This window comes from Colossoma macropomum, unplaced genomic scaffold (genome assembly GCF_904425465.1).
Source record: "Colossoma macropomum unplaced genomic scaffold, Colossoma_macropomum, whole genome shotgun sequence".
Classification (NCBI taxonomy): Eukaryota; Metazoa; Chordata; class Actinopteri; order Characiformes; family Serrasalmidae; genus Colossoma; species Colossoma macropomum.
This window is the reverse complement of record NW_023494793.1, coordinates 1728327-1755384: the sequence shown is the minus strand read 5'-3', so window position 1 is coordinate 1755384 and position 27058 is coordinate 1728327. Positions and strand designations below refer to the sequence as shown.

General features: G+C 39.5%; 1 protein-coding gene across 7 annotated transcripts in view; it reads left to right on the top strand.

Moving 5' to 3' along the window:
• Positions 1–26059, top strand: part of si:ch73-138n13.1 (titin homolog) — an 89268-nt gene extending 63209 nt beyond the window's left edge. For all 7 annotated transcript variants that reach the window (XM_036578169.1, XM_036578164.1, XM_036578163.1 and 4 more), the window contains 7 exons: positions 14330–14439; positions 18649–18805; positions 20128–20299; positions 20651–20799; positions 21769–21912; positions 22672–22761; positions 25046–26059. In XM_036578169.1, coding sequence (XP_036434062.1) covers positions 14330–14439; positions 18649–18805; positions 20128–20299; positions 20651–20799; positions 21769–21852 — 672 coding nt within the window. In that variant the 3' untranslated portion in view covers positions 21853–21912; positions 22672–22761; positions 25046–26059. The remainder of the gene's footprint in view (positions 1–14329; positions 14440–18648; positions 18806–20127; positions 20300–20650; positions 20800–21768; positions 21913–22671; positions 22762–25045) is intronic.
• The last annotated feature ends 999 nt before the right edge of the window (positions 26060–27058 follow it).

Here is a 27058-nt window from a genome sequence, read left to right as displayed (position 1 = left end):
TTAATCATTCTGACTCATTCCAAGGTGGTTCATCACTCCAGTTTCCACTGCTCCATAGCCCAGTGTTTGGGAGCTGTTCTTCTAGCTGACACTTGGCTTTGGCCATGGTTATCATATGCACATGTGCAGCTGCTCCAGAGTGTCCCATTCTGCTGCCGGTGCCTTTTTTTGGATCATTTTGGACATGCAGTATATCTTAGTTCTCAATGTTAAACCAGTTCGTCTTTCTCTGACATTTGTTCTCTTTCTGTCTCTGTTTTTGAAAGTAGTTCCTCTACATAGGCACAGCTAGACTTTATTGTTGTGGTGAGGTTTAAATGGGGACTTTAAAGGAGACAGGTGTCATACAGAGGTTTGTTTGTTTGTTTGTTTGTTTGGAGATGGTAGATGGTTGTGATAGTGGGAGGTGTACCTATTCTTCAGCTCTTTGGCTGTTGTTAAAGGCGTACCTTATGATTGTTAGAGCAAAAGACATTACTAGCAGCTTTTATGAAGCCATTATGTGAAGTGTTAGAATTTATTAGCCAATAAGATAAAGATAAAACATAAAATATAAAATAAACCGTAATTTTTGCCCAGACAGTAATAATATAATACATTTTTACCTTAATGTTTTTCCCAAATGTGTTAAATTCAGCAAATAAACACTAATTGTGCATTAAAACGTGCAGAGGTGTGTTCTCTGTAGAGGACGTGTTCACTTATTTACACTTCAGCAAAACATGCAGTTTGACCAGCTAAACTTTTGCAAGCGACTGTGTTCAAGGCTGGAATTGGCTCTGCGATGTCACATACAGCAGTGTACTCCATGTTTCTCAGTGTTAAGCGATGCTTATGATCAGTATAACTCGATTAATGCTCTGAATCAGAGCCTCTAATGTGTCTCTTGGCAGTGATTCGTCTCTCTCTCAGTGCTGTATCTGCACACACGAGTAGACTTTTGATGAGAATGTCTTGGCTTCCGTAGAAAATGCAGAACTACATGATTTTCAGGTAACTGCCCCCCACGCCCAGTTCTTTTTATAGCGTCAGACTCCAGGCTGTGTCCCTAACTCTGCACCATTTTGAGTATATAATGTATTCACAAGTGCCAATGTTGAGTGTACTTAAGAAGTGATTATACTGTATGCTTACAATTAGTATTATTGTATCACACTTTGTGGTCATAAGGTGTGAGGCTGAGGTTAATTCTGTGAGTATTACAATCTCCCAATAATGCCACTCCGAACTGATCTCTTTAAAAACTCATCACCTATTTGTTTGTAGCCTAGCAACAACAACCAGCTGTTAAAAAAGTAGTAAGCCTGCCAAAAAGAGGAAGGGATGCAAGAGACCAAAACGACAAAACTAAAGTCACCAAAGCTTTATTGGACGGCATGTTTCTGCTTTTGACATGTTGCAGTGCACTGATGTTCCACCTTAAATACTGCGGTTAAGTCCCGCCACCTTTACACAAAACACAAAATACAGTGAAACTAGACAAAAGCGGATGAGAAACTAATCAATGAGAGAGAAAAAAGTTTGCATAAGCCTTGCTCTAATTTTTATTGCTTGCCTGCTGGACATTTTGGTTAGTAATACCAATATGTTTTTAAACCGCTATGAGCGTCTTTAACACTGATAAGCTGATAGGTTCATAGACTTTAGTCTTGACATTTCCTGTTTCCAGTGTAGACATCGCAAAAGTTTTGCTTTGCGATGCTTCACCTAGTAGCATTTACTGCAGGATCTTTTTTTTTCTTCTGATAAACTAATCAGATGTTTTTGAACGGTATACAATGTCAATACCAGCCCTTCAATGTCTGCTTACTGCACTAAAGTATCTGCATGTTCTGCATTTGTAACCCTGCGGAAGTAAATGCTACACTTCAGGTTTCAGCAGATACTACGATAAGAATATGTAATATTGACATTGGCCAAAAATTCACACATGGGTGTGTCGCTAATCAGTACCCAGTCCTAAATCTCTTAGTGGTTAAAAATCTCTCTATTACTAACCCGAATACAGTCCGTCAGCCAAGCGCTGTTGTCAGAAGAAAACCTCATATCTCCAAAATGGTAACTTTACAGGAGAAGGAAAAAACATACCTTACTTTTAATGTAAGTCAATGGAACCAGAGTTTTTTCCAAGTCATTTTGGGCCGTTTCTTTTAGTCCATTCTTCATGAAATTTACACACAATGTAAAGAGCAACAGGCGTTTTCACATTATGTCAAGAACTGGAAAATGACAAAACTGGAGATAAGAGGTTTTCTTCCTACAGCAGCGAAAGACATGTTTGGTGTCTGAAGTTAGCTTTTTTATCTTTGCACTGGAGTTAAAAGGCTAATGCAGCTGACAAGTAATGGAAGCTTATGGCCCACCAATTAGCACTGCCTAAGCCAGTTTGCCTCGAACTGTGTGTAGTTGTTCAGTATCTCTAATAGACTTATTATGTGGTTTCTGACACTGTATGACACGCTTTTATCTATAAACATGGACCAAGTGCCCCAAATTCAGTCTTCAGTATGATTGCTACTACTGTTTTTAGCTATACTAATGCATTTTAGTTAAGGCATGCAGTTTGCACAATGCTATCAGGTGGTCTACACTGTGAGGGGGAAAAAAGGGTACTGTCAAAATCTTCATGTTCTTTAACTTCACTTTTTTATTATTTAACTTGGCTGTATGTGTGTGAAGCCTAAGCAGTCCTGAGATTTGCTGTCATGTAGGGGGTTTTATCACTGAGGAAGAGGTGAGACAGGAAAGTATATGGGTTTGAAAAGTGGCTTTCACATCGCTCTCTTGAGTTCCCCATAACTCTCTTGCTCTTGTTTCCCGATATGTGACATCTGTAAGAGTTGAGGCTGAGAGCTCTGAAGGTGCTGTTGGCGGTTTGAGAATGTGTGTTTATGGGGAATTACATTTTACTGGCAAAAAGGATATGAGTAACTCTAATACATAAACAAACACAGGGCATGCAGGAACATGACTTCTGTTCATGTGACTGTGGCTACAAAGAAGAGTCGGCGTGCTTTCAGTTCTGTACAGAAACTTTAAATTCTACCTTGTCATGTACAAACTTCAATAAGAGGGATGAAATATAGTTTCCTCTGACACAGTGCAACAGATGTTATTGCACATATCAAAAACATTTACACTTTACAACAGAAACAAAGGCTACACAGTAGGCAAAACAAATAACAAACAAATACGTAAACATATATATAAGCTGGTGTAAGTGAGTAAGGCCCATATAACCTAGTGTAAATGAATAAGGCCTATAGAGGCTGGTGTAAGTGAGTAAGGCCCATATGAGCTGGTGTAAGTAAGTAAGGCCCATATAGGCTGGTGTAAATGAGTAAGGCCTATATAGCCTAGTGTAAATGAATAAGGCCCATATGAGCTGGTGTAAGTGAGTAAGGACCATATAGGCTGGTGTAAGTGAGTAAGGCCCATATGAGCTGGTGTAAATGAGTAAGGCCCATATGAGCTGGTGTAAGTGAGTAAGGCCCATGTGAGCTGGTGTAAGTGAGTAAGGCCCATATAAGCTGGCCCAGGTAAGCTGTTGTAAGTGAGTAAGGCCTATATAAGCTAGTGTAAGTGAGTAAGGCCCATATAGGCTGGTGTAAGTGAGTAAGGCCCATATGAGCTGGTGTAAATGAGTAAGGCCCATATGAGCTGGTGTAAGTGAGTAAGGCCCATATAAGCTGGCCCAGGTAAGCTGGTGTAAGTGAGTAAGGCCTATATAAGCTAGTGTAAGTGAGTAAGGCCCATATGAGCTGGTGTAAGTGAGTAAGGCCCATATAAACTGGCCCAGGTAAGCTGGTGTAAGTGAGTAAGGCCCATATAAGCTGGCCCAGGTAAGCTGGTGTAAGTGAGTAAGGCCCATATAAGCTGGTGTAAGTGAGTAAGGCCCATATAAGCTGGCCCAGGTAAACTGGTGTAAGTGAGTAAGGCCCATATAAGCTGGTGTAAGTGAGTAAGGCCCATATGAGCTGGTGTAAGTGAGTAAGGCCCATATAAGCTGGCACAGGTAAGCTGGTGTAAGTGAGTAAGGCCCATATGAGCTGGTGTAAGTGAGTAAGGCCCATATAAGCTGGCACAGGTAAGCTGGTGTAAGTGAGTAAGGCCCATATGAGCTGGTGTAAGTGAGTAAGGCCCATATGAGCTGGTGTAAGTGAGTAAGGCCCATATAAGCTGGCACAGGTAAGCTGGTGTAAGTGAGTAAGGCCCATATGAGCTGGTGTAAGTGAGTAAGGCCCATATAAGCTAGTGTAAGTGAGTAAGGCCCATATAAGCTAGTGTAAGTGAGTAAGGCCCATATAGGCTGGTGTAAGTGAGTAAGGCCCATATAAGCTAGTGTAAGTGAGTAAGGCCCATATAGGCTGGCCCAGGTAAGCTGGTGTAAGTGAGTAAGGCCCATATAAGCTGGTGTAAGTGAGTAAGGCCCATATAAGCTGGTGTAAGTGAGTAAGGCCCATATAAGCTGGTGTAAGTGAGTAAGGCCCATATAAGCTGGTGTAAGTGAGTAAGGCCCATATAGGCTGGCCCAGGTAAGCTGGTGTAAGTGAGTAAGGCCCATATAAGCTGGTGTAAGTGAGTAAGGCCCATATAGCTGGTGTAAGTGAGTAAGGCCCATATAAGCTGGTGTAAGTGAGTAAGGCCCATATAAGCTGGCCCATATAGGCTGGTTTAAGTGAGTAAGGCCCATATAAGCTAGTGTAAGTGAGTAAGGCCCATATAAGCTGGTGTAAGTGAGTAAGGCCCATATAGGCTGGTTTAAGTGAGTAAGGCCCATATAAGCTAGTGTAAGTGAGTAAGGCCCATATGAGCTGGTGTAAGTGAGTAAGGCCCATATAAGCTGGTGTAAGTGAGTAAGGCCCATATAGGCTGGTTTAAGTGAGTAAGGCCCATATAGGCTGGTTTAAGTGAGTAAGGCCCATATAGGCTGGTTTAAGTGAGTAAGGCCCATATGAGCTGGTGTAAGTGAGTAAGGCCCATATGAGCTGGTGTAAGTGAGTAAGGCCCATATGAGCTGGCCCAGGTAAGCTGGTGTAAGTGAGTAAGGCCCATATGAGCTGGTGTAAGTGAGTAAGGCCCATATAGCCTAGTGTAAATGAACAAGGCCCATATAGCCTAGTGTAAATGAGTAAGGCCCATAGAGGCTGGTGTAACTTTGCCTATCATGTTGTTCATTGGCTTCATCAAAATATTGACCCTTTACTTTATCTACTTAATGCGAGTGAAACTGAGATGCTGATAGTTTTACACATCAGTGCCAACGATACAGTTGGTCTTCCAAATAATGAGAGGACACTAATATCCTTTCAGCCATTTATGTGATAAACTTGTGCTAATTTTTATGAATAAATGGGAGCGACGTACATTTAAAACCATTTTTTTCCCCCAAAACTGGCTCTGCTCCTGTATTGTATTAGCTTGTGAAGCAGAGGCTCATGGGGGCTCAGGGCTGAGAAGGATACATCTGTGCATCCCCAGAATTCGGCCGAAAGAAAGACACATTTCTCAGCTGCACTTTACGGATCCTCCGCATTCTTTTGAAATGGGACGGCCTTTATGACGTGTGCGGCCGAGAAATGGGACCTTCGAAGGTCTCAGACCCGTAAATGAGACACAATGAAAGTGTTTCCTTCACTTGATGGATGAAGCAGCGTTGAGAAACTTAGAAACATCATTATCTTTCAAACAGTCGAGAGAGAGAGAGAGAGAGAGAGAGAGAGAGAGAGAGAGAGACAAAGAGAGAGAGGGAGAAACACTCTCTCAGGGTCGCTCAGCTGACCTCACTGCCTTTCACAGCCAAAGCCTTCTGTGTGTGTTGTTGATCCTGAAGTGCCGAACACCCTTTCTCTCCTCCCGTCTTCCATCCGTTTATTGTTCCCTCGCTTCCCTCTAGCGCGCCCTTCCTGTCTGAGTAGAGAAAGGGGGGCGCAGGAAAAGGGGGTGAAGTAATCCAGTGTTTGCTATTCTCTCTCACTCTCTCTTGTTTGTTATTCTGTTACATTCTCTCTCTTTTTCCTTACTCTCTTCCCTTCCTTCTCTCTCTCTCTCTCTCTCTCCTTCTCTTGACCTTTCTCTTTTTCTCTCTTGCTCCTCCCTTCTCTCTCTTTCTCTCCTTCTTCTTGTCTCTCTCTCTGTGTCTCTCTCTCTTGATCCTCTCTCCTCTCTTTCGCTCGTTCCCCTTCTCTCTCTCCTTCTCCCTCTCTTTCTCTCCCCCTTCCTTCTTTCTTGCTTACTCTCTTCCATTTCTCTTTCTTCCTCCTCTCTCTCCTCTTTCCTTACTCTTTCTCTTTCCCTTCCTCTCTTTTCCCCTCTCCTTTTGTCACACTCTCTTTCCTCTCTCTCTCTCTCTCTGTCTCTCTGTCTCTCTCTCTTTTCTTTATCTCTCTCTCTCTCTCTCTCTCTCTCTCTCTCTCTCTCTCTCTGAGCTGCAGTGGATGGATTGATGTAAATGTTGAGGGTGTTGTGGGTGAAGATAAGGCTGCTATTAAAAGCCTGTAAGGCCGTGTGCTGTGAGAATAGATCATTGTTAAGTTCAGGGCTTTAGAGCTGGTCTACACCCTAAACCTGTCCATATCAGCCTCCGGGCCATAGCAACCCTCTGTTCCTCCACAACACCGCTCCCTGTGTGTTTGGCAGGTATGCTGTCTGGGCGTCTCCCACCAGCCCAGGATTGTCGCGCCAGGGTGTGTGAAGGTGTGTCCCGGTCCAAAGTTCATCAATGATACCTGCACGCCAGCGATCAAAAGTTTGAAATCACTGGTTTTATTTTTTATGTTATTTATTTACGTAAAATCTATAAAAATAGACAAAAGTTCAGATTAAATTCAAGCTTCAGAGCTGCTACTGTTTTTAGCTTTATGCTAACATAGTTTAGTCAACAGTGAGTCATACAATGTCAGAAACCACATATTTAAGACTATTAGAGATGCTGAACAACTCCACACACTTTAAGGCAAGCTTGTGATGATTTAGGCTAATTAGTGCTTCCTTTAGCCTCTTGGCTCCAGTGTAGAGGCTAAAGAAGCAAATGTCTTTGCTACATCGATTATATTTGGGGTAGTGCCCATTCGGAAATCTAATATATGGCAATATATAGATTTTAAATAAACAACACATTTAGACCTTATCATTTCTCTTATATATGTCCATATGTGCCAAATATATGCCAACTTAGTTCAAATTGGCCATTTTCAAATATAGGATGTATATTTTAGCCATAAATAAACTACAAACATATATGCATAATACGTATATTTACCAATATGTGATAGAACATATTATTCACATATGAATGGCTAGCTTGAAATTATATACGATTTTTCACACTTGTTCAACGTGAAGTAAAAATTAGTTTAAAACAGCTGCATAATTAGAAATAAATATAATTAGAAATTTGGAGCCCTGACAAATTTAAATAATTTAATATTCAAAAGCAAACAATTAATAGTAATAGTGTGTGTACGTATATATATCTGCTGTCAGAACAAAACCTCATATCTCCACTTTTGTGTTTTTCAGTTTTTGATATGATTCAAAAATGCCTGTTGCTTTTTACATCGTGTCAAAATTTCATGATAAATGGACAAAAAGAAACGGCCCCAAATTACTTGGAAAAACATTGGTTCCATATATATATATATATATACATATATACATATACATATATACATATACATATATATATATATATATATATATATATATATATATATACAGAATCAACTTCTAAGACTGAACTTCGGAGGTGTGGAAAGCTGGTGTTTTAAAAGTACATTAAATATTTGTTTAATGCTCAGTGCTGTTTAACAAATAGTTTTTTTGTTATAGTGAAAATAAGAGTTAAACCCTGTTTGAAAGGCACACTCTGTCTTACATTGTGCATGCAGAGAGTCGTTGTGTACATGGACGGGCACTAACCCGGTTAAAGCATGCTAAAGGCTTTAGATCAGCCTCTTACGTGTTCATACATTCCGCCTGACTTTTCTGCTCATGTGATTAACATAAGCAGAGTCATTCCTGTCTGGATCAGGCAGCCGGGCTCTGCTTCTGCAGTTCAGGCGTGTTTAGGCACCGAGGAGTTTTACAGAATGAGCTCAGGGTAGGGATGCACACTCTGTCCGGCTTTGTGCAGCTAGTTCTAAGTTGCATGCTGAGTGAAAAATAATTTCCCTGCAGTTTGACACACAAAGCATTTCTCAAACGTCTGTGCTACACATGCAGTTATTCCACTGGTCAGCGAGATTAGTATTCATATTACTTTTCATATTACATCATTCTGGCTATATAAAATTATCTGCTGAGTTATTAAGCCTACATTTGCATCTTTATCGTTTTCATGTTTAGAGAGGAGATGAGTAATAACTTCTGTTGCTATGTAGATCAAAACAAGCTACCACAGGCTAACGGTACATCTAGTTAACTCCAAATACACATGATTACTCCAAATGGTTTTCTTCTGTATTGTTTTCAGTTTGTTTTCGGCCATAAAGCTTCAACTGACTGTTAAATTAAGACTTACTACTTTCTTTATTGGGTTATTTGTTAACATTTCTTTTTTTTTATTCTAAATTCTGAAATTACTGCTACTGAGTGCTGATTGGTTAGCATTACTGCTACTGAGTGCTGATTGGTTGGTCAGCTCATTGGCTGTTTTCGTTTTATATTCTGTGTTCAGAAAATTGGGGCATTTTCATACATAAAAATGTTTAAGCATTCACAAATTACGACTTTGCATAAACGCTCCATTGGAACCTATTTATTTTGGACTCACTCAGACGCGCCCTCTAGTGTCTGAGAAATTTGGAAGACTTTTGAGTGTGAGTCTCACACTACCTCTGTTATACGAACAAAATATATATCATTATATATATATATATATATATATATGTGTATATATATCATCGCTGTCCAAAGAAAAAGGTATCTCCTTTACATCATCTGAGCACAGCAGCTGTCCTTTACATTGTGAAAATTTCATAATGAATGGACCAGTAGAAATGCTTCAGAATTACTTTTAATACAATCATTTTATCTTAACCCCTTATCAAGCCAAGTTTTATTACACACTTATAAACTAAGAATAGCTACATTAATTTGCAGTGGTGGACAAAGTACACAAATCATGTACTTGAGTTAAAGTAGAGATTCCCAGGGTAAAATATTACTCCAGTAAAAGTAGAAGTTCCTCCCTTTAGACCTCCACTTGAGTAAAAGTACAAAAGTATTTGCCTTCAAATGTACTTAAGTATCGAAAGTGAAAGTACTAGAAGATTAATTATGACTCTAATGTCCTATTATCATTTTTGTAACAAGACTCGCTTCATTAACTCATTTTAGGTGAAAATACTCCAGTGTCGCTCTTGGTAAACCAGTCTTTTAATAGAAGGTCATTAATTAGTGACGCTGATGTTATTAAAATTATTATAGGAACAAAACACTGAAGGTGAACAGTTTCCATCAGGTAGAACTGAGTGGCTCTGAAATCACTTTTTACAAACAAGCAAAGTTTCAGTTTAAGATTTATTTGCAACTTAGTTACAAGTTTAAGTTTAATAAAAACTTTAAACTCAGATTCACAAATGAGTTTCCTTTACTAAACTGCATCTGTAGGTCTCTGTTCATAAACATAAACTAGCCAAAACTAATTTACTATAAAATGAAATGTTTGTATAAATTCAGAAATAAAGACACGTCAGTCACAACTGCATATGTGTACATATTTCTGTATTGTGGTCTGTTTACACAAAGTTAGGTTAGTTCATCATTTATGTTGAATAGACTCACCCAAAATATTACACTGCTGCACTGACGTTGAACCGTGTGCTGCACTGGGTCGGTATGACCAACAGGTCAAAACAAGCTCAAAACAAAGTGACCGCTGTGCCCTGATTGGTGTTCTTGCTTTATGCTTCTTTCGTTTTGACATGTTATGTTTTTATACACACATAAACCAAAAGGAACAACAGATTTCTCATAATGTAGTGGAGTAAAAAGTGAGATATTAGACTTTGAAATGTAGTGGAGTGAAAGTAAAAAGTTGCCCAAAATGGAAAAACTTCAGTACAGATACACAAAAAAACTACTTAGTACAGTAATGAACTACGTTTACTTAATTACTGTCCACCACTGTTAATTTGCATTAAAGTCCACTGAATAATAAGCCTTAGTATGTAATAAGTCTGGAATGTTGAAGTAAAGCATGTTTTTGGCTTCTTCTGTAAGCTCACCATTTTGGGGAGACTTGGATTTTCTCCACTTTGTTGACCAGAATAGAGGTTTCAGTATAGCAGAGTTACACATGCACATCTCTTGTCCAGAGTGGCCTTAGGTTAGCATTTAGCACCATAGCCTATGATATAGTGGGGTTTAAGGACAGCACTGTCTCGTCTTACTCAGGCGTGCAGCCGTATGTGACGGGGCTGTGGTAGCTGGCCGCAGTCGGAGAGCTGATTCAGTCGCGTGCTGGTCTGTGAATGTGTATGTGGTTGGCTTTCTGCTGTGCTGTAAGTAGTTTCTCAGATGTAGATCGAGTCGGTCTGTGTCTAAGCTGTTTATCAGATGTTTGCGTGGTATGCTAACCTACAGAACAGTCCGGTTCTGTTTTCTGTAGCCTTTTTCTCTTCCTGTCAGGAAACTCAAAGATGATGAATGGCGTCCTGCACTGTTTTCACACTCAAACACAGACACACATACTAAGACGCTGCTACGAACAATGAGGGCCGTCACTGTTGATTAGATTCGTAATGGTAGTGAATATTTTGTCGATTAATCGAATGTGTTGTTTTTCTTTTAGGCCAAACTATAAACGTAGGCTTAACTGAACAACAACATACTGTGCAGAGCTTTTCAGAGATTCCAAAATTTGGAGAAATTTGGAGAATTCTTTGCTTTTTTTTACCCAGTCATTTCATGAACTTGTTAAACAGTACTGTGCAAATGTCTAAAGCACCTAAACACATTATTTACAGTTATTTAAAGTTATTTTCCTCAAGGAGAGGTTTGGAAATGATCACACTGATGTGCATAAATTCGCTACCTATGGTATTAATATCATTTATATTACAGTAAATACAAATAAAATGAAGAGGTAGTGATTTATGTACATCAGGTTACTTACAAAGTGAAGAATTCTAGTATTTGGCCAGGAAGTATTTATTTGCTGAGAAAAAAAAACATTTATATAACAAAAATACTGGACATCCTCAAGGAGAGGTTTGGAAAGGGACACACTGATGTACATAAAATCACTACCTATTTTATTAATATTATTGTAATATAAATGTTTGTTCCCAGATAATAAATTACTGCTTACTGCCCCGATATATAGTATTTAACAATACAGTTTCATAAAAGTGACAGCACTTTTATAGGAATTTCACTGTTATGTTAGTGCCAAGCTAAGGTGGTCTTCATTCACTTCCCACACAGGGTTACCACAGTTTGAATAATCTGAAGCAGTGATTCAAGTTGCATATTCCTTAGTTTGAATGTTAACGTTTTACAGTAAATCCTTAAGTAAAGCCTAACTTCACTTAAGTAAAACAAAACCTTTTACATCATATAAGCATGATTTATAGCAGCAAACATTACCATTACCCTGCGTTCACCCTGGCAGCGATGCGACAAGGCGGCTGGAGGTCATTTATTTTTAATGAGAGCTGCGATTTCCTGGGCGGCAAGAAGAGGCGTGAACATTGGCGACGCGAAGTGGGTGAAATCAGCGATGCGGCAAAGTTGAGCGGAATGAAATATTTTTGCAAAATGAGGAGGGAAGCGATGTGGTGATTACCAATAGGAATTGAGCAGAGTACACGCTTTATCTCCGTTTAGATAATTAGATAATTGTAATTTAGATAATTGTTCCTACTACAGGTGGTGGTGTGTTCGCCACAAACACACAGTAATCACAAAGACCAAATACTGTTTTCTCACATACTGACTGCACAAACACGAGGATTAAATAAAAAGAAGCACACAAGCGATTTCTCACCAGGATTTTTATCTTTAGCGGGAATGCGTCTGATTTGTTGTTGGCGTCAGTGAAACCATGGCATGTTGGAGTTCAGAAACACCCACAGGCAACGAGCGGTCAGCAATTTGGGGGACAAGAGGCAAAAAGTCGTAGTGTGAATCCAGGGTTAGACTTCATATGAAACATGCATGCATTAGAGAGATCCTGCTGGTGTGGGTTTCCTCTCTTTCAATGATTCACACACAAGTGGCCTAGAGGAGAATCTGCTGAACATGGCTCTGTAATGCCCTGTGGACATCCTGCTCATCGTTCAGAAAGCATCACTAAGCTGATTTATCGAGAGTATAAATGGAGGAATCCTGACAGCTTCACTAACAACACTGCTTTTTTTCTCCTTATACTCACCCTGTAGTCACAAAATATATAGTTTTTTCTTTTTGAAAACATGATAGATGAGCACATTCATAACGCACATCACCCTTCACTGTCCACTCACCTCCAAACTGTGTGTGTGTGTGTGTGTGTGTGAACACTGTACTCTCTGTAGTGGTCCTCATTAAAACACACACGGCTGAGTGCACAGGCCCATCACACTGTCTCACCAGTTTGCCCAGTATATTTCTCTGAGGTCGTCCCACCAACTCGCATTGTTCCTGTTTTCTCCACATCCTTCGTTTTTAAATGCACACGCATATAATAATATAATAATATGGTTTATTTATATAACACCTATTATGCAGTAAAATGCAGCTCAATGTGTTTTACAACACAAAGGCGAAGAGCATAAAAACATTAAAGAGAAGAATGGGGCAAAATTTATTAAAATTATCAATGAATAAATCCAAAATTCTAAAAGTAACATTAAGAATAATCACCAAAGATGAAATAACAAAAATGAAATGAGTAACTTCTGTTATTATTTGTTCAGCTAGACACACATTTGTCTCCCACTTTTATGTAAAGTATGTTTCAGACCAGAACCAAGCGGTTTTCTTTTTGTTTTGTTTTTTTATCTTTATGTAAACCACATTGTGAACATTGAGAGGATGCTGTGAATAAAATATTTGGTTATTAGCGGTGTAAAAATGCATCCGTCTGAAGCTGCATCATTTTTGGAAAGTTTGAATCAATTACAATAAATTATAATAACGTTCCAAATGCGCCCATTTTATGGGCCGAAATAAAATTCTCTGGCTGTTTTCAAAGGTAACAATAAAAAAAAAACTTGCATTGTGTTGTTTTCACTGTGTATATTCCAGAGTTTTGTAAACAGATCTTTAAAAAATCCATTTGTTTGTTCAGTTTGTCTTTAAACATAATTCAGAATCCCAACAAAATATGTTGAATCAGATTGAAGTGATTCATGCAGTTGTTTCCTACAGTACTGTAATTGAATCGATTCGTCATGAGGTATAATCGTAATAACGTTGCTGTTAACAACACAAAAAGACCATCTCCAAAAGAGTAACCATACAGGAGAAGATAAAACATTCTTAACCTTTAATGTAAGTCAGTGTAAAGAGATTTTATTCCGAGCAGTTTTGGAGCATTTCTGTTGATTCGTTCCTCCTGAGATTTCCACACAGTACAACAGCAATGATATGAAATGTGTCATCAAACACATTTCGGCTCTTTCTCAGGAGTGTTTCTGTAAGTGGTTTTTTTAAATTTTGTTTTTTATTTTGATCTACCTGTGCAGAGGGGATCGAGGAAATGTGGGGAATAGCCTCACACACACACACACACACACACACACACACATATACACGCACAGAGGCTGATTGTGTCTCTTTCGTGCGGTTGGCTGGTCAGTTGGAGTGATGTCACACCCCAGAGCAATGCAGTTCAGCTGCTGTTCCCTCTGTGCTGTAGAGCTCCACCTAGAGGCAGCTTGCAGTCCTTTCAGCACAGTCACACTCGAATAATCTGGGAATTTTTTATTTCGCCATAACTCAGTGTGTGAGATGTAAACAGAGTGATTCAGAGTGGTTTGGTGTGAAATGGTTCAGATGTCTTTACAGTGGTGGTGATAGGAACCAGGGGTCGCCATGACTACAACACAAATACAGACATTTTATTTACTCTCCGAAACCACCAGTGAACCTACACAAGTCTTCTGAGTTAATATGGAATGTTGATGATGGAAAATAGTGGAAAATCTGAAATAATAAGTTTTGTTTGGGGACTGTTTTGCCTCACAGCGCCCTGCATGTCTCCCTCCACCATGAATGGACTTTAAAAATATGTTTTAGATCCAAAACCTTCTCAAACCTGTCGTATAACAACGTCTCAGACATCAGGCAGAGTATTCATAGCCATTTAATGTAATAACTAACTGTCTCTGTCTCTCTGTAGGAGCAGGTGAAGCAGAGTGGACAGGAGGAACCTAAGGACACAGACACTTTGGTGCATGAGACGGACAGTCAGTACGGGACGTGGGAGACGGGGCTGCGCACGGACGACAGGTAATACCATATAACAGTGCTGTATGCAGTATTTTTGCAAGGGGGACAAGATACAGTGGAGGATCTCGAGGGGAATTGGAGCTCTGTTGTGCTGCTGCTGTTGTAAGTTTGCTGCTGGTTGATTTATCCGGCGTTCTCATGTGAGCGTCTGTTCAGCGTAGTCGGCTGAGGGAGCTGAAGATTTTTCTGCAAACGACATTTAAAAGCTGTATTTTAGCAAGAGCTGCTACAGTGACTGATTCTGTTAGAGCAACACACAGTGCACTGCAGCAGGGCTTCAGCCTGCACTGCTACAGAGGGGTCAAAACAGCCATTAATACTACTACTACTACTGCTAATAATAATAATGATGACAATAATAATAATAATAATAATAATAATAATAATGTTAATAATAGTAATAATAATAATGCCCAGATAGTGAGCGTGTATCGGTCCGCTGGCTTGATAAGGTCGGCACCCACTGACTGTTTTCCACTGCCTGTTCACCCTCGGACCACCCAGACTACTGTCCTGCTTACAAGCTCTAACTAGTTTTTGATCTCCTCACACAGATTTTAAATGCACAGAGACTTTTATTTTAGAAAATAAACTAAGACAAATATTACAAAAAACTAAGAAAAAATGGCTAGGCCTGATCTAAAATGATTTTATAGAAAATGTTGACACTGAACTAGATTATAATTATTTACAAAGTATAAATCAAGAAAAGAAGGAAGGAAAAATAAGTCATTTGGAAAATGAGCGATGATAAGTGGAATTTTATCTAAAACTCTGCTTAACCACTGTTGGGCCGCCTGGAAAATGCTGAGCAAAACACCAGTGGACCGCCAGCACTGCCACCAGCGGGCTGACAGTGGTCCACTATCCTCTTGCTATCAGGGCTAATAATAATAATAATAATAATAATAATTATAATTATAATTATAATAATGTTTTATTAATGCGTTGACTTTGACAGCCCTACTCACGTTGCATGTGAATGTTTATGGTAGTCCATCATCAGTAATTGCCAGGCATTTTCCGATAATTATTAAACATAGCTTTATTTATGAGCCTATATTGCTTCCTACATTAACACATTTTATCTGATACTGCGATAAAAACATTATGATTGGAAATAAAACTTTGGCTGCTGCTTTTATGGAGTGATATTAATAATTAGTTAAGGCTAATGCTAACTAGGCTAACTTCATGACATTTCTGGCTAATGCTAAGGCTTCAGACTCCGTAAGGGCACTGTGTGGAAAGGAAACATTTTTTGTTATAGCCAGTTTATTGTAGCCTCTTATGCTTCTTGGAACCACCGGTGGTTCCAAAACGCACTTCGGCATATTCTTCATAACTTTCGTATTTCATAAGCTACATTCAAAAGGTGGGGGTCGTATTAGAGCTGTAACTGTCTTCTTTACAGTCAAATAGATGGGAGATGTAATTTTAAACCCTTATAATAAAAGAAGCTGAACTCAATTTGTTTTCTACTGAAAGTCGACCCATTTTTCCACAAATCTGGGCTATAAACTATAAACAGATGGCGTCTCTTCAGTGATCTGCTCTGTAAAAATTATTTTTATAAAATAATACAAAGAGCGTCTAAGATTTTTGGCTTTCAGCAGTAAATTGTAAGCATATAGCAATATGTGTGATCATAAAACACATGTTCTGTTAATTTGAGAATGGCCATTGTAATTTTACAGCTTTGGGTTAAAGAACTCTTTTTTTGTTTGCAGTGTTCTTGAAATTTTTAATATATTTTTGATAAAATGTATTAAAAATGTTCATTTTTGACCAGATTCCACTGAACCTCCACGTGTACACACTTGTGGGCCATTGCCATTTAATAAGACAGTAGGCCAGCACAGTGATATCCATGCTCTTTTAAAAGTATTACTATATTTGTTAAGCTTTAACTCGTTTATTGAGGAAATTCAGTTTTTTTAATTAGGCTGAAAGTTAGAACAACTTTATGCTTGTGGCTCTAAAAGAGCTGTAAGGTCACAGTGCTCTTACACCAGGACACCCAACCTACTGATTCAGGAGAAAGCAGCTGAGGACAGCAGGATTCTGCTGAATCACTGCAGCTAAAACATTGCTGTGGCAATTTAACACCAGGATCGATAACTGCAGTTCTGCAGCAACACACTGACCGATAGTCCATCTGCTGGTAATGACCTTATGGCCAGAGACCCAGCTGGGGAGAACTATTGCATACTGAAAATGTCACTGAGAGATTGGATTATTGCTTCCTAGAATAATCTAATGTAATGCATGATGGCCAAGAGCGAATAAGGCAGATTAGATTGGGTTGGGAAATGAATGGAGCTGAGCTGAACCAGCGGCCAGAGAGCTTTATTTATTTCTTTATTTGTAAGCGATATGCAGTTATACTGTAGCTGATGTACACTCAGCAGTGACCTTTGGACTGTTTGGGTGGAGTTGGAGGTGTAAACAGAGCCTTATGCCTAAAGCTGAATTGGTCGTTTGCTGCCACCTTGTGTCCTCAGTTGAGTATTGCAGCATTGGAGTTACGCTCCTTGTTTTCTTAAGGTGATCGTTTGGCTAAAAATCAAATGTACCCTGATTTCCTGCCTCATACTAAGTATAGTCGATCAGCCAAGACATGTTTGGTGCTTCTTTAATTTTGTACTGGAGCTACAAGACTAATATAGCAAGTTATGAAGCCTATTAGCATTAGCATTGTACAATTCTGGATGCCTAAATTATCAAAGCATGTGGAGAGTCAGTATCTCTAATAGACTTGATTCTGACTCTGCATGACTCACTGTTATCTGTTAATATGGACTGTTCAGTCTTCCAGGTGGCTACGACCGTTTTTAGCAATGCATACTTTTGTTCATGTTTACACTTTACTTGAAGCCCACTTTATAACGTTTACATAACTATTTAATGTTATATGCAGTTATGACAGATTATGCACAGTAATTACAGTGTCATTTTACCACTACTATTAAATATCATGACATATGCAATATTTCTGATGTTGTGACGGCTATAATAGAGTACACAGCAAAAATTAGCCTGTGACATAAGCAGCCTTGACATGAAATGTTATAGCATCTACTATGACAGTTATGCTTATGGTAACATGACATTGTTATATTACTGACCAAAATCTGTTATGACATGCTTATGTCAGTATTATGTCACATGGTTCAAGTAGTGATCTGTTCAAAAAGGGAAACTGATGCTCCTTTGGTCAAGACCAGATAACAAAACATTAACACAGCATAAGTATCATGAATAAAGAATAAGAAATTGCCAATGAATATACAGTAAATGATATTAAATAAAGAAAATAAATGAGCCAGTCAAGTATTAGATTAACCAGTGATAATGAATGACCACTGTTAGAGGCCTGTCAGAATAACAGGGCTATAAAAACCAGTGACTACTGTTAGATGTATATTATAATGATACATTAGTGTCAATATATGAATATTCAACCTAGAAATATCCAGCCAGGAGCAGCTCTGTGGTCAGAAACTGATCACTGATGAGAGAATGGCCAACACAAACTGTACATCAATAAATGAGCTGTCGTCTCTAACTGTGCACCAGCAAGGTGGAGCTGTTTCTCCACTCTGTAACTGCACATCTACATGGTTTACTTATATGGATTATGTGGTAGGTGTTTCTAATAAAGTGGCCAGTGAGAAAAAAGGTTGCACACTTAATGAAACATGGGCCTTTAGTATAACATGGCTATGGCTTGTGTTTTCATCAGAGAGAGTCACAATACAAACTCTACACAGATGCTCTATACACCCTCAATTAATCAGTCACATGACTTAATTCACAACTAACTCATAAATACTGAGATACAAAACAACAATACAAAAAAAACTAGTATGCAGAAACATCCAATGATATCAATACCAATTTACGTAAAAGATCTAAGGGCAGTATCTATAAACTGGACCCTAGGGGGCGCCAGTCTAAACATATGTCTGTAGAAATGGGCTAAAATCAACAACTTCACTTAATCCAGGAAAAAAATAGCTTTTAATTTATAAACCCCAAAAGTTTCCCTTTGGTTAAGTGGTTAAGTCTGTAACTGAACACCTGCATACTTCACTTATATGGTTGGTGTTTCCGATAAAGTGGCCAGTGAGTTTCAGTGTTTCATGTGGTGTTTCCGTTAGTCTGGACATTCCTCTTTGTTCCTAACACTCTCCTCTCGCTCTCTAGTCTGACACCAGCTACCCCTTCGTCTGACGGCAACCTCACACCTTCTCCACGAAAACCCACTCCTACCCACACGCCTGAGGAAGCCACCCCTGCGGACACTCCCACCAGCCCCGCCCCTTCAGCCGAGGAGCCGCCAGAGCCCTTCTCTTTTCCAGAGGTGTGATATCCGCCAGCACAGCCTAAAAATGAGATCACAAATTCACGAAAATGTGACCAGTATTTGTGGCGGCTTGAAATGTAGTTCAGTCGCTGCATTATTAAAAGTGCAAATCGTTTATTACTGTAAGTCTGAAAGCCATGTGTAACCCAGAGATACATTTCAGCTAACAGGACAATATGGTGCTTATGATGTTTTCAGATATAATAGGCTCAGGTCTTGTTCAGAGTCACGCATCACTGCAGGATGTTCTACCAAAAGAAGTTTGAGAGCAAAAGAAGCAAAAGAAGTTCGTTTTACTTCTTCTTATCTTTCCTGACTGTTTGACTGTGGAAATATGATATATCAAAAGCTAAACTACTGACTTACTAAAGTCAAGTGAAAGTTTATTTACATTGCACAAAGCAGCCTTACAGAAAAATCCAGGTCTTAGCCTCCATAAGTATCGCCAGTGGCTACAGTGTTAAGAAAAACTCCCTGAGAGAAAGAGGAGAGGAACCAAGACTCAAAAGGGGAACCCATCCTCCTCTGGTCGACACTGGATAGATGTGGTCAATCGCGAAGCAGCACAGATTTCATCACCAACAAAGTATAAAAAAGGAATTAGTAACTAAATTTAAAATGCAGAGGTGTAACTGAGTCAAAAGTAGTTCCTTTACTCACTAACATGCTTGAGTAGAAGTAAAAAAATTGTATTTGAAAGTACTATATTAGTATTGAGTACAAATCCATCAATGTTCTTGAGTAAATGTACATAGTTATTAACCTACTGTCCAGATTGTTTTTCCCTCGTTTTTAGGTAATAATTCGGCTACACTCGAGATACAGGCTCACAATTATTACATATGATTACACAAACAAACGTATTGGAACAAACGTGTGCAAATATTGCTACATATATCGAATCAAACGTTTTAGCTGTGAGATTCTGGTGGCACTGACTTTTTGTTTATTAGAGAATTCAATTAATTAATTAAATTAATTTATTAATGTTTATTAGAGAATTCAACATAAAGTCCAGTATTTTAAACAAAAGTTGCCACAATTTAAGTCTGTAGACACGGGCTGATATGCTAGTTACAGTACAGTACAATACAATATGCTGTATTGTTACATACCTAATAAGTACACAAGTAGTTGTGTAGTTATGTAATGAATTACATTCGCATTTGATTTGCAATCTGTATCGACTTTTCCTGTTTGAAGGAAGTTTAGAACACTTTCCACACAATTGCTGCTTGTTTTCATGGCCTTAAAGTGAGAAATTATTCATATAAAGTTTGTCGCATTAACTTACTGTATTTTTCCTCTCCCTGTGTTAGACCCCCACCGCTCTGTTGGACTCCAGCGCTCTACGCTCCAGAGCGCAGCTCAGTAAGAGACTGAGCCGCAGAGCCCCGCCCTCCAGAAACGCCCGCCACAGCGCAGCGCTAACACAGCTAAACGAGGGGTCGGCGGCGGGAGGTGAAGAATGGCGCTACAGAGACTCAACAGGTAAACCACGTTTGACAATCACCTGGACACAAAGTAGAGCTGCCTGTGTGGAATGACTGTGTGGATCATATGAACATTATAGAGGTTTTTAAATGAAACAGTAGAAGCCATATCGCCCCCTACACTTCCTGTAGTGTATTACAGTCTGTCAGAGTGACTGTGTGGATCATATGAACATTATAGAGGTTTTTAAATGAAACAGTAGAAGCCATATCGCCCCCTACACTTCCTGTAGAGTATTACAGTCTGTCAGAATGACTGTGTGGATCATATGAATATTATAGAGCTTTTTAAATGAAACAGTAGAAGTCACCCAGATTCCACTCACACTTCTCTCCTTTCTCTCTGCAGAAGATAAGACGGACTCTAAGCCTCAGGAGGATGAGGAGTCTGACTCGGAGGAGCAGGCTCGGGACCCCCGGACGCCCTCTTCCTCCTCCGCCTCTTCCCAACCCCAGAGAGTCTCTCTCTTCCCTGGCATGGACCCTTCCGCAATCATGGTGAGTTACAGGAGAGATAGAAGATCGAAAGTACCTTCCTTTAAAATATTGTTTCAGAGGAGCAGTGAGCACAGTACTGTGTGCAAACACTGTACAACAAAAAATGAATGAGTAGACACTACATAATGTACAACCCCTTTCCAAAAAAATTGGGAAGCTGTGCACTAATAACAAGCTGAGGACACATTGTCCATGATTACCAAAAAGACCACAGGACACTTTTCCATTTCAACTCAGTCCATTTTAAATGAGCTCAGGCCCAGAGAAGGTGGCAGTGTTTCTGGATCCTGTTTATATACAGTTTCTTCTTTGCGTTTTAGAGTTTTAACTTGCATTTGTGGATGCAGTGATGCGTCTCTTGCTATTTTATGTTGAGAAACGATATTCTTGAATTGTTGCACTAATTGATCATGCAGTCTTTCACAGAGTGGTGAACCCCTCCTCATCTTTACTTCTGAAAGACTCCGCCTCTCTGAGGTGCTCTTTTATACCTAATCATGTTACTGAACTGTTGTCAATCAACCACCAGGTGTTCCAAGCCTAATCTTTAGCATAACATGCTGTAGAATAACACAATTGTTTTTTTTTTACGCAGAGAATAAAAAATAATACAAAGAACAATTTTGTTTACATAATTAGTTGAATTTCAGAAGTCTGTATCAGTCTCGGCCACAGAATCACGAGCGCTGAAGACATTGTTACTGTCCTTTTTTCCCATTTTTACTTTTCTGCTTAACGTGAGATCAGCAGCTGTCTTTTACGCTATGGACTGATAGAAATGCAAAATGAAAATGAATGATCCAAAAAATTTCATTACATTAAAGTTAACCCTTTTTTCTCCTCCTATAAATTTACCACTTGAAAGATTCGAGGTTTTGTTAATACAGTAATTATAATACGTATCATTAAAAATGTGTAAACTATGAAAGTGTGTATTTTAAAGCTGATCGAGTTCTTGTTTGTGTTCAGGCCCAGCTGAAGAAGCGAGGTGATGGAGAGACTCAGCCGGACGGCCCTGCCCCCTCCTCCTCTCAGCTCTCTCGCTCGCCCTAAGTCTCCCTTCCTCCCACGAGCCGCGCGTGTGCTGCCCCCTGCTGGCGGCAAAGAGAACGGGTGAGTGAGATTTTCTCAGTGTTTCTCAGTCCCTGTGCTGTGTATTGTGATGCTTTCCTGCTCTGACACACCTGATCCAGCTAATCTAACCATTAACAAGGCCGTCATGAGCTGAAGTGAACACAAAAAACATCAGTCTGTGCAGGACAGGGTGTCCTTACTGTCTGCGACGGCCTAAACCAGCTACAGGATTCAGGGCTGGCTATAATAAACACATGCTCATAAATAGTGCTGGCCAATATGGCCAAAATTTTCCTTGTCCTAAATATTAATTAGTACATTTATAGCTTGTGATCTTGTAGTATACAAGAATATTTGGGTATCGTGGAAGCATAGTAATAAACTTTTCCATATCGCACCTTTAGTAAATTTAAAATGCAACTTAAAATGCTTTACAAGGAGAAATGCATATGAAAACATAAACAGCTTAAAAGAAAATTGAGAAGGTAAAAGGACTGAATAACAAAGGGAAAATAAAAATGAAATAAAATAAATGGTCACAATACTAATAAATAATAAAGTAGTAATAACAATGTGTGTAGAAAAGTAACTGAAGCTCAAAAATCTATAAAAAATAACAATAATAATGTTACAAATAAGCAAATTACATTAAATAAAATACATTAATTGGCATAAAAAACCTTTTTTACCACTGCATAATCATTTTATGGAAAACAGATGTGTGTGATTGCAGCTGTCTGTGAGTGTATGTTCTCGTCCACACTGATGCTGTAATGTGAACTCTCTGTTCTCCCACAGGGAGGCGTCTTCACCACAGTGGCTGAAGGAGCTCAAAACCAAGAAGCGGTTGAGTCAGTATGAGAACGACAGCTAGGCCTCCACAAACAAGTAGGAGACCATCTGCATCTCTTTAAAGGAGTAGTGTGGTGAAAAATCTCATTTACACAGTTTAGCTCTCATGCATCTCCGCAAGATCTCCATCTCAGCCAAGTCGTGTTTGGCATCTGCTTCTTTAGTTTTAGCACCAGAGCTACGAGGCTAACAAGTAGCTTATAGTTACAAATTAGCTTGGTGCTAACTGCAGGCCTAAATCATCACAGGCTCATTTCAAGCTGTGTGGTATTATTCTGTATCTCTAATAGAGATTTTGTGGTTTCTGACTCACTGTTATCTATAAACATGGACTTAATTCAGGCTTTTAGAGGACGGATAGTGTTTTAGCTACTTTTGAGTGAGTATAGCCGAAACAGAGCCACCTTTAGGGTCAGAGTTATTGTAGTTTACATTTTAGATTTCAGTTCAGTTTCAGTTTAAAGAGGGCATCAATAGTACAGACTGAAAGCCGTGACAGCAGGTTGGACAAACATGAATAAAAATGCCTGATTTTTGTGAATATATTTATACACACCGGTCAGGCATAACATTCTGACCAGCTCCTTGTTTCTACGCTCATTGTCCATTTTATCAGCTACACTTACTATATAGGTGCACTTTGTAGTTCTACAGTTACAGACTGTAGTCCATCTGTTTCTCTGATACTTTGTTAGCCCCCTTTTACCCTGTTCTTCAGTGGTCAGGACCCCCATGGACCCTCACAGAGCAGGTACTATTTGGGTGGTGGATCATTCTCAGCACTGCAGTAACACTGACGTGGTGGTGGTGTGTTAGTGTGTGTTGTGCTGGTACGAGTGGATCAGACACAGCAGTGCTGCTGGAGTGTTTAAACACCTCAGTGTCGCTGCTGGACTGAGAATAGTCCACCAACCAAAAATATCCAGCCAACAGCATCCTGTGGGCAGCGTCCTGTGACCACTGATGAAGGACTAGAGGATGACCAGCACAAACTGTGCAGCAGCAGATGAGCTATCGTCTCTGACTTTACATCTACAAGGTGGACTGACAAGGTAGGAGTGTCTAATAGAGTGGACAGTAAGTGTGTCTGATCCACTCGTACCAGCACACACTAACACGCAGTGCTGAGAATGATCCACCACCCAAATAGTACCTGCTCTGTGAGGGTCCATGGGGGTCCTGACCACTGAAGAACAGGGTAAAAGGGGGCTAACAAAGTATCAGAGAAACAGATGGACTACAGTCTGTAACTGTAGAACTACAAAGTGCACCTATATAGTAAGTGGAGCTGATAAAATGGGCAATGTAGAAACAAGGAGGTGGTCATAATGTTATGCCTGATCGGTGTATAAGCGGTCATTCATGCATTGAAAAAAACAAAAAAACGTTTTTTTCTTCTCTGAAATTATATTTTGTTTTTATTCATGTGGTTTCTTGGTGGGGGGACCTCCTTCTTCACCACATCAACATTTTGGCCAACACTGTTTTCCACAAAAAAGTCTGATTCACTGCAGTTAGCTGTGTCTGACCAGCCAGTGAAAAAGAATGCAAGTGGCCACTCTGGCCACAGACTCTGCATTTAGGCTGAGGAGCGAATTGTGTAAATTGTAAAAACTGTGTTTTTTCTGATCTCCATACAGTTATACACAAAAGTCTTCACGCCCCTGGCAAAATTCCCTGTTTTGTTGATTTTCTAAGTGTAAATAAGTGAACACATCCTCTACAGAGACACACTACTTTTTTGGTAAAAGTTCCCGTCAAATTAACAGAAAACGTGTTTTATGATCATAAACATTTTGTTATATGCTTACTGCTGAAAGCCAAAAATCTTAGACGCTCTTTGTATTATTTTATAAAAATAATGTTAACAGAGCAGATCACTGAAGAGACGCCATCTGTTTATAGTTTATAGCTCAGATTTCTGGAAAAATGGGTCGACTTTCAGTAAAATGTTCAGCTTCTTTTATTATAATGGTTTAAAATTACATCACCCATCTATTTGACTGGAAAGAAGACAGTTACAGCTCTCATACGACCCCCACCTTTAGAATGTAGCTTATGAAATATGAAAGTTATGAAGTAAAGAATATGACGAAGTGCGTTTTGGAACCACCATTTTGGTTCCAAGGAATTAAAAAGGTTAATATACCGAATTCAACATACTGAGGGAAGAAAGTGGTATAAAATGTGGCCTGTGCAAAAGTTATGGTTATATTTGTTCCTTGCTTATTTTGCCGGGGGCTTCCCAAACTCTTGCAGACTGTTCCTCAGTCCCCGTTTTCCCTCTCCGTCAGTCTGATTTGCTGTTTTTCTTTCCCAGGATGCCTTAAAACTGGAGTATCTGTAGCTGAAACTCGATGACAGAAGCCTTAACCTTTGACCTGGAGTCGACGGGAAACCCACTGCTGCTGATTACATCATCGTTCTGCTCGTGTTTGACTGGTGGTCCGCTTTCTCTGTGCTCCGCCCCCCTCCCAGCCCCCCCAAACCCCCCCGCCCGAGGTGTTACACGTGCATGGTGCCTTCCGAGGAGATCTGTGACCGACGAAAATAAAAACAGTGTCTGTCGTGTTGTGTGGCTGTTTGTCCGTCTGTGTTAGCTGTGTCTCCTCTGTTCCTGGATATGTTTCTGTTTTTTTAACGCATAGAGCCACTTTATTTACAGGTGAGCTACAGAAATGGGTGGGGCTTCTTTTAAATATTCAGGAATATCTGAGCTCACGGGACCACGCGGCGTTCGATAGTGACCCGAAAGTGCTTCGTATGACTGGAGGACTGCCCATTTACTCCATCGTTCACGCCGATTTGTTTATTTTTGCATTTTTCTGTTCACTGTAGTAAATTTTTTTGTTTGTTTTTTGTTTTATTCTCCGTGTTTGTTGGGTGTAGGATTACAGACACGGTTTAATTTCTCGTTTATAATAGTCCGTAAATCATTGCTGTGCTAACTGGCAGACAGTATAGACAGTGTATTTAGTAAATAATGCTAAATGTAATCAAGAAATGTATTTTTGATGGTTTGAAGGAGTTTCTGTCAATCAAAACACAAGAACAAGATATATATATATATATATATATATATTTTTAAACAATAAAAGTCCTCATTAGCCCGTCTCAGTGGCGGATTCTTCTTCTAAAAGGTTTCTTTTAGCATTGTATGGTATTGAAGCAAGATGCGCGTTTGCCGGGAATCCCCGATTTGTCCAGATTGACAGGGTTTGTATGTACAGATTAAGCCAGACAGGTGTATTTTACATTAGTCAACACATTTAGACAAGCATTCCAGCATATTCTCTGTTAATTAACAGACATTTAACAGTAAAAGCATCACAGAGAGCTTTGATTTATGAACATCTTGCGCGTGCATGTACAATCACTTCTTTCACCCTCACCCGCAGTCTTATATCCGAAAGCTAGTCTTTGTTTGCTTTGACGAAGGGCCAAATATGAATTGCACAATCAGAATTAAAATGGGTATCGGTCGTTCTCCCTCTAATTCACAGCGTGTTTGGAAAAGGCGAAGGGCGTCGGATGGGAACCCAGGGGTGAAACACGGTGTTCTGTTTGTATTTTCACTGTATTCTTCGTGTCCTGCCTGTTTGGTGTTTACTGACCAGATTAAGGGATCGTTGTAACTGTACTGTAAGCAACACTGCACATTTGTTGCCACTCTGTCAGTCCGGTTCATTTTTAAAATTAACCCACATGAATTTGCTGGTTCGTGGAATCGCCCCCCCCCCTCACCCTCCAACAAGCACTTTCCATCAGTCGATGGACATCAGCACTGACCAGTAGGCTGCCACTTTATAAGAACGTGTTCTTTCACATGTAACCTAAAGCCTGCGTCGTGTCAGGATGTGGAAAGTGGAAAGTGCAGAGCGGCGAACGAGTCCTGATTCTTAGACGCCCGCTTCTTTCCTGTCTGTCTGCAAGTGTTTGTCCATTCAAGGGTAATTTTGTCTTCTTTTTATTTTTTAAATTCACTTTAAAGATGTATATTGCACTGTGTTGCATTGAAACCAGTGTCTGACTGTAAATTCATAATAAAATTTACAATAAATTTATTTTCTTTGCTGCCACTTTCAATACAAAGAGTTACTGTCTGTTTTATTGTTGTGCGCACGTCAGAACGGCCATTAAGCACAAGGTATTCATTTTTTAGTGGCAGGAAAAGACAGAAAACACACTTTACAGAGAATAACACAGAAACCTCAACAGCTACATCTAATATCAGATCTTCCATTCTTTTCAGGAGACTCACAGACACACCTCCAAAGTTCAGTCTTAGAAGCTGGTTGGTCATTTTCTGAAGTAATCAAACACATTCAGTGGT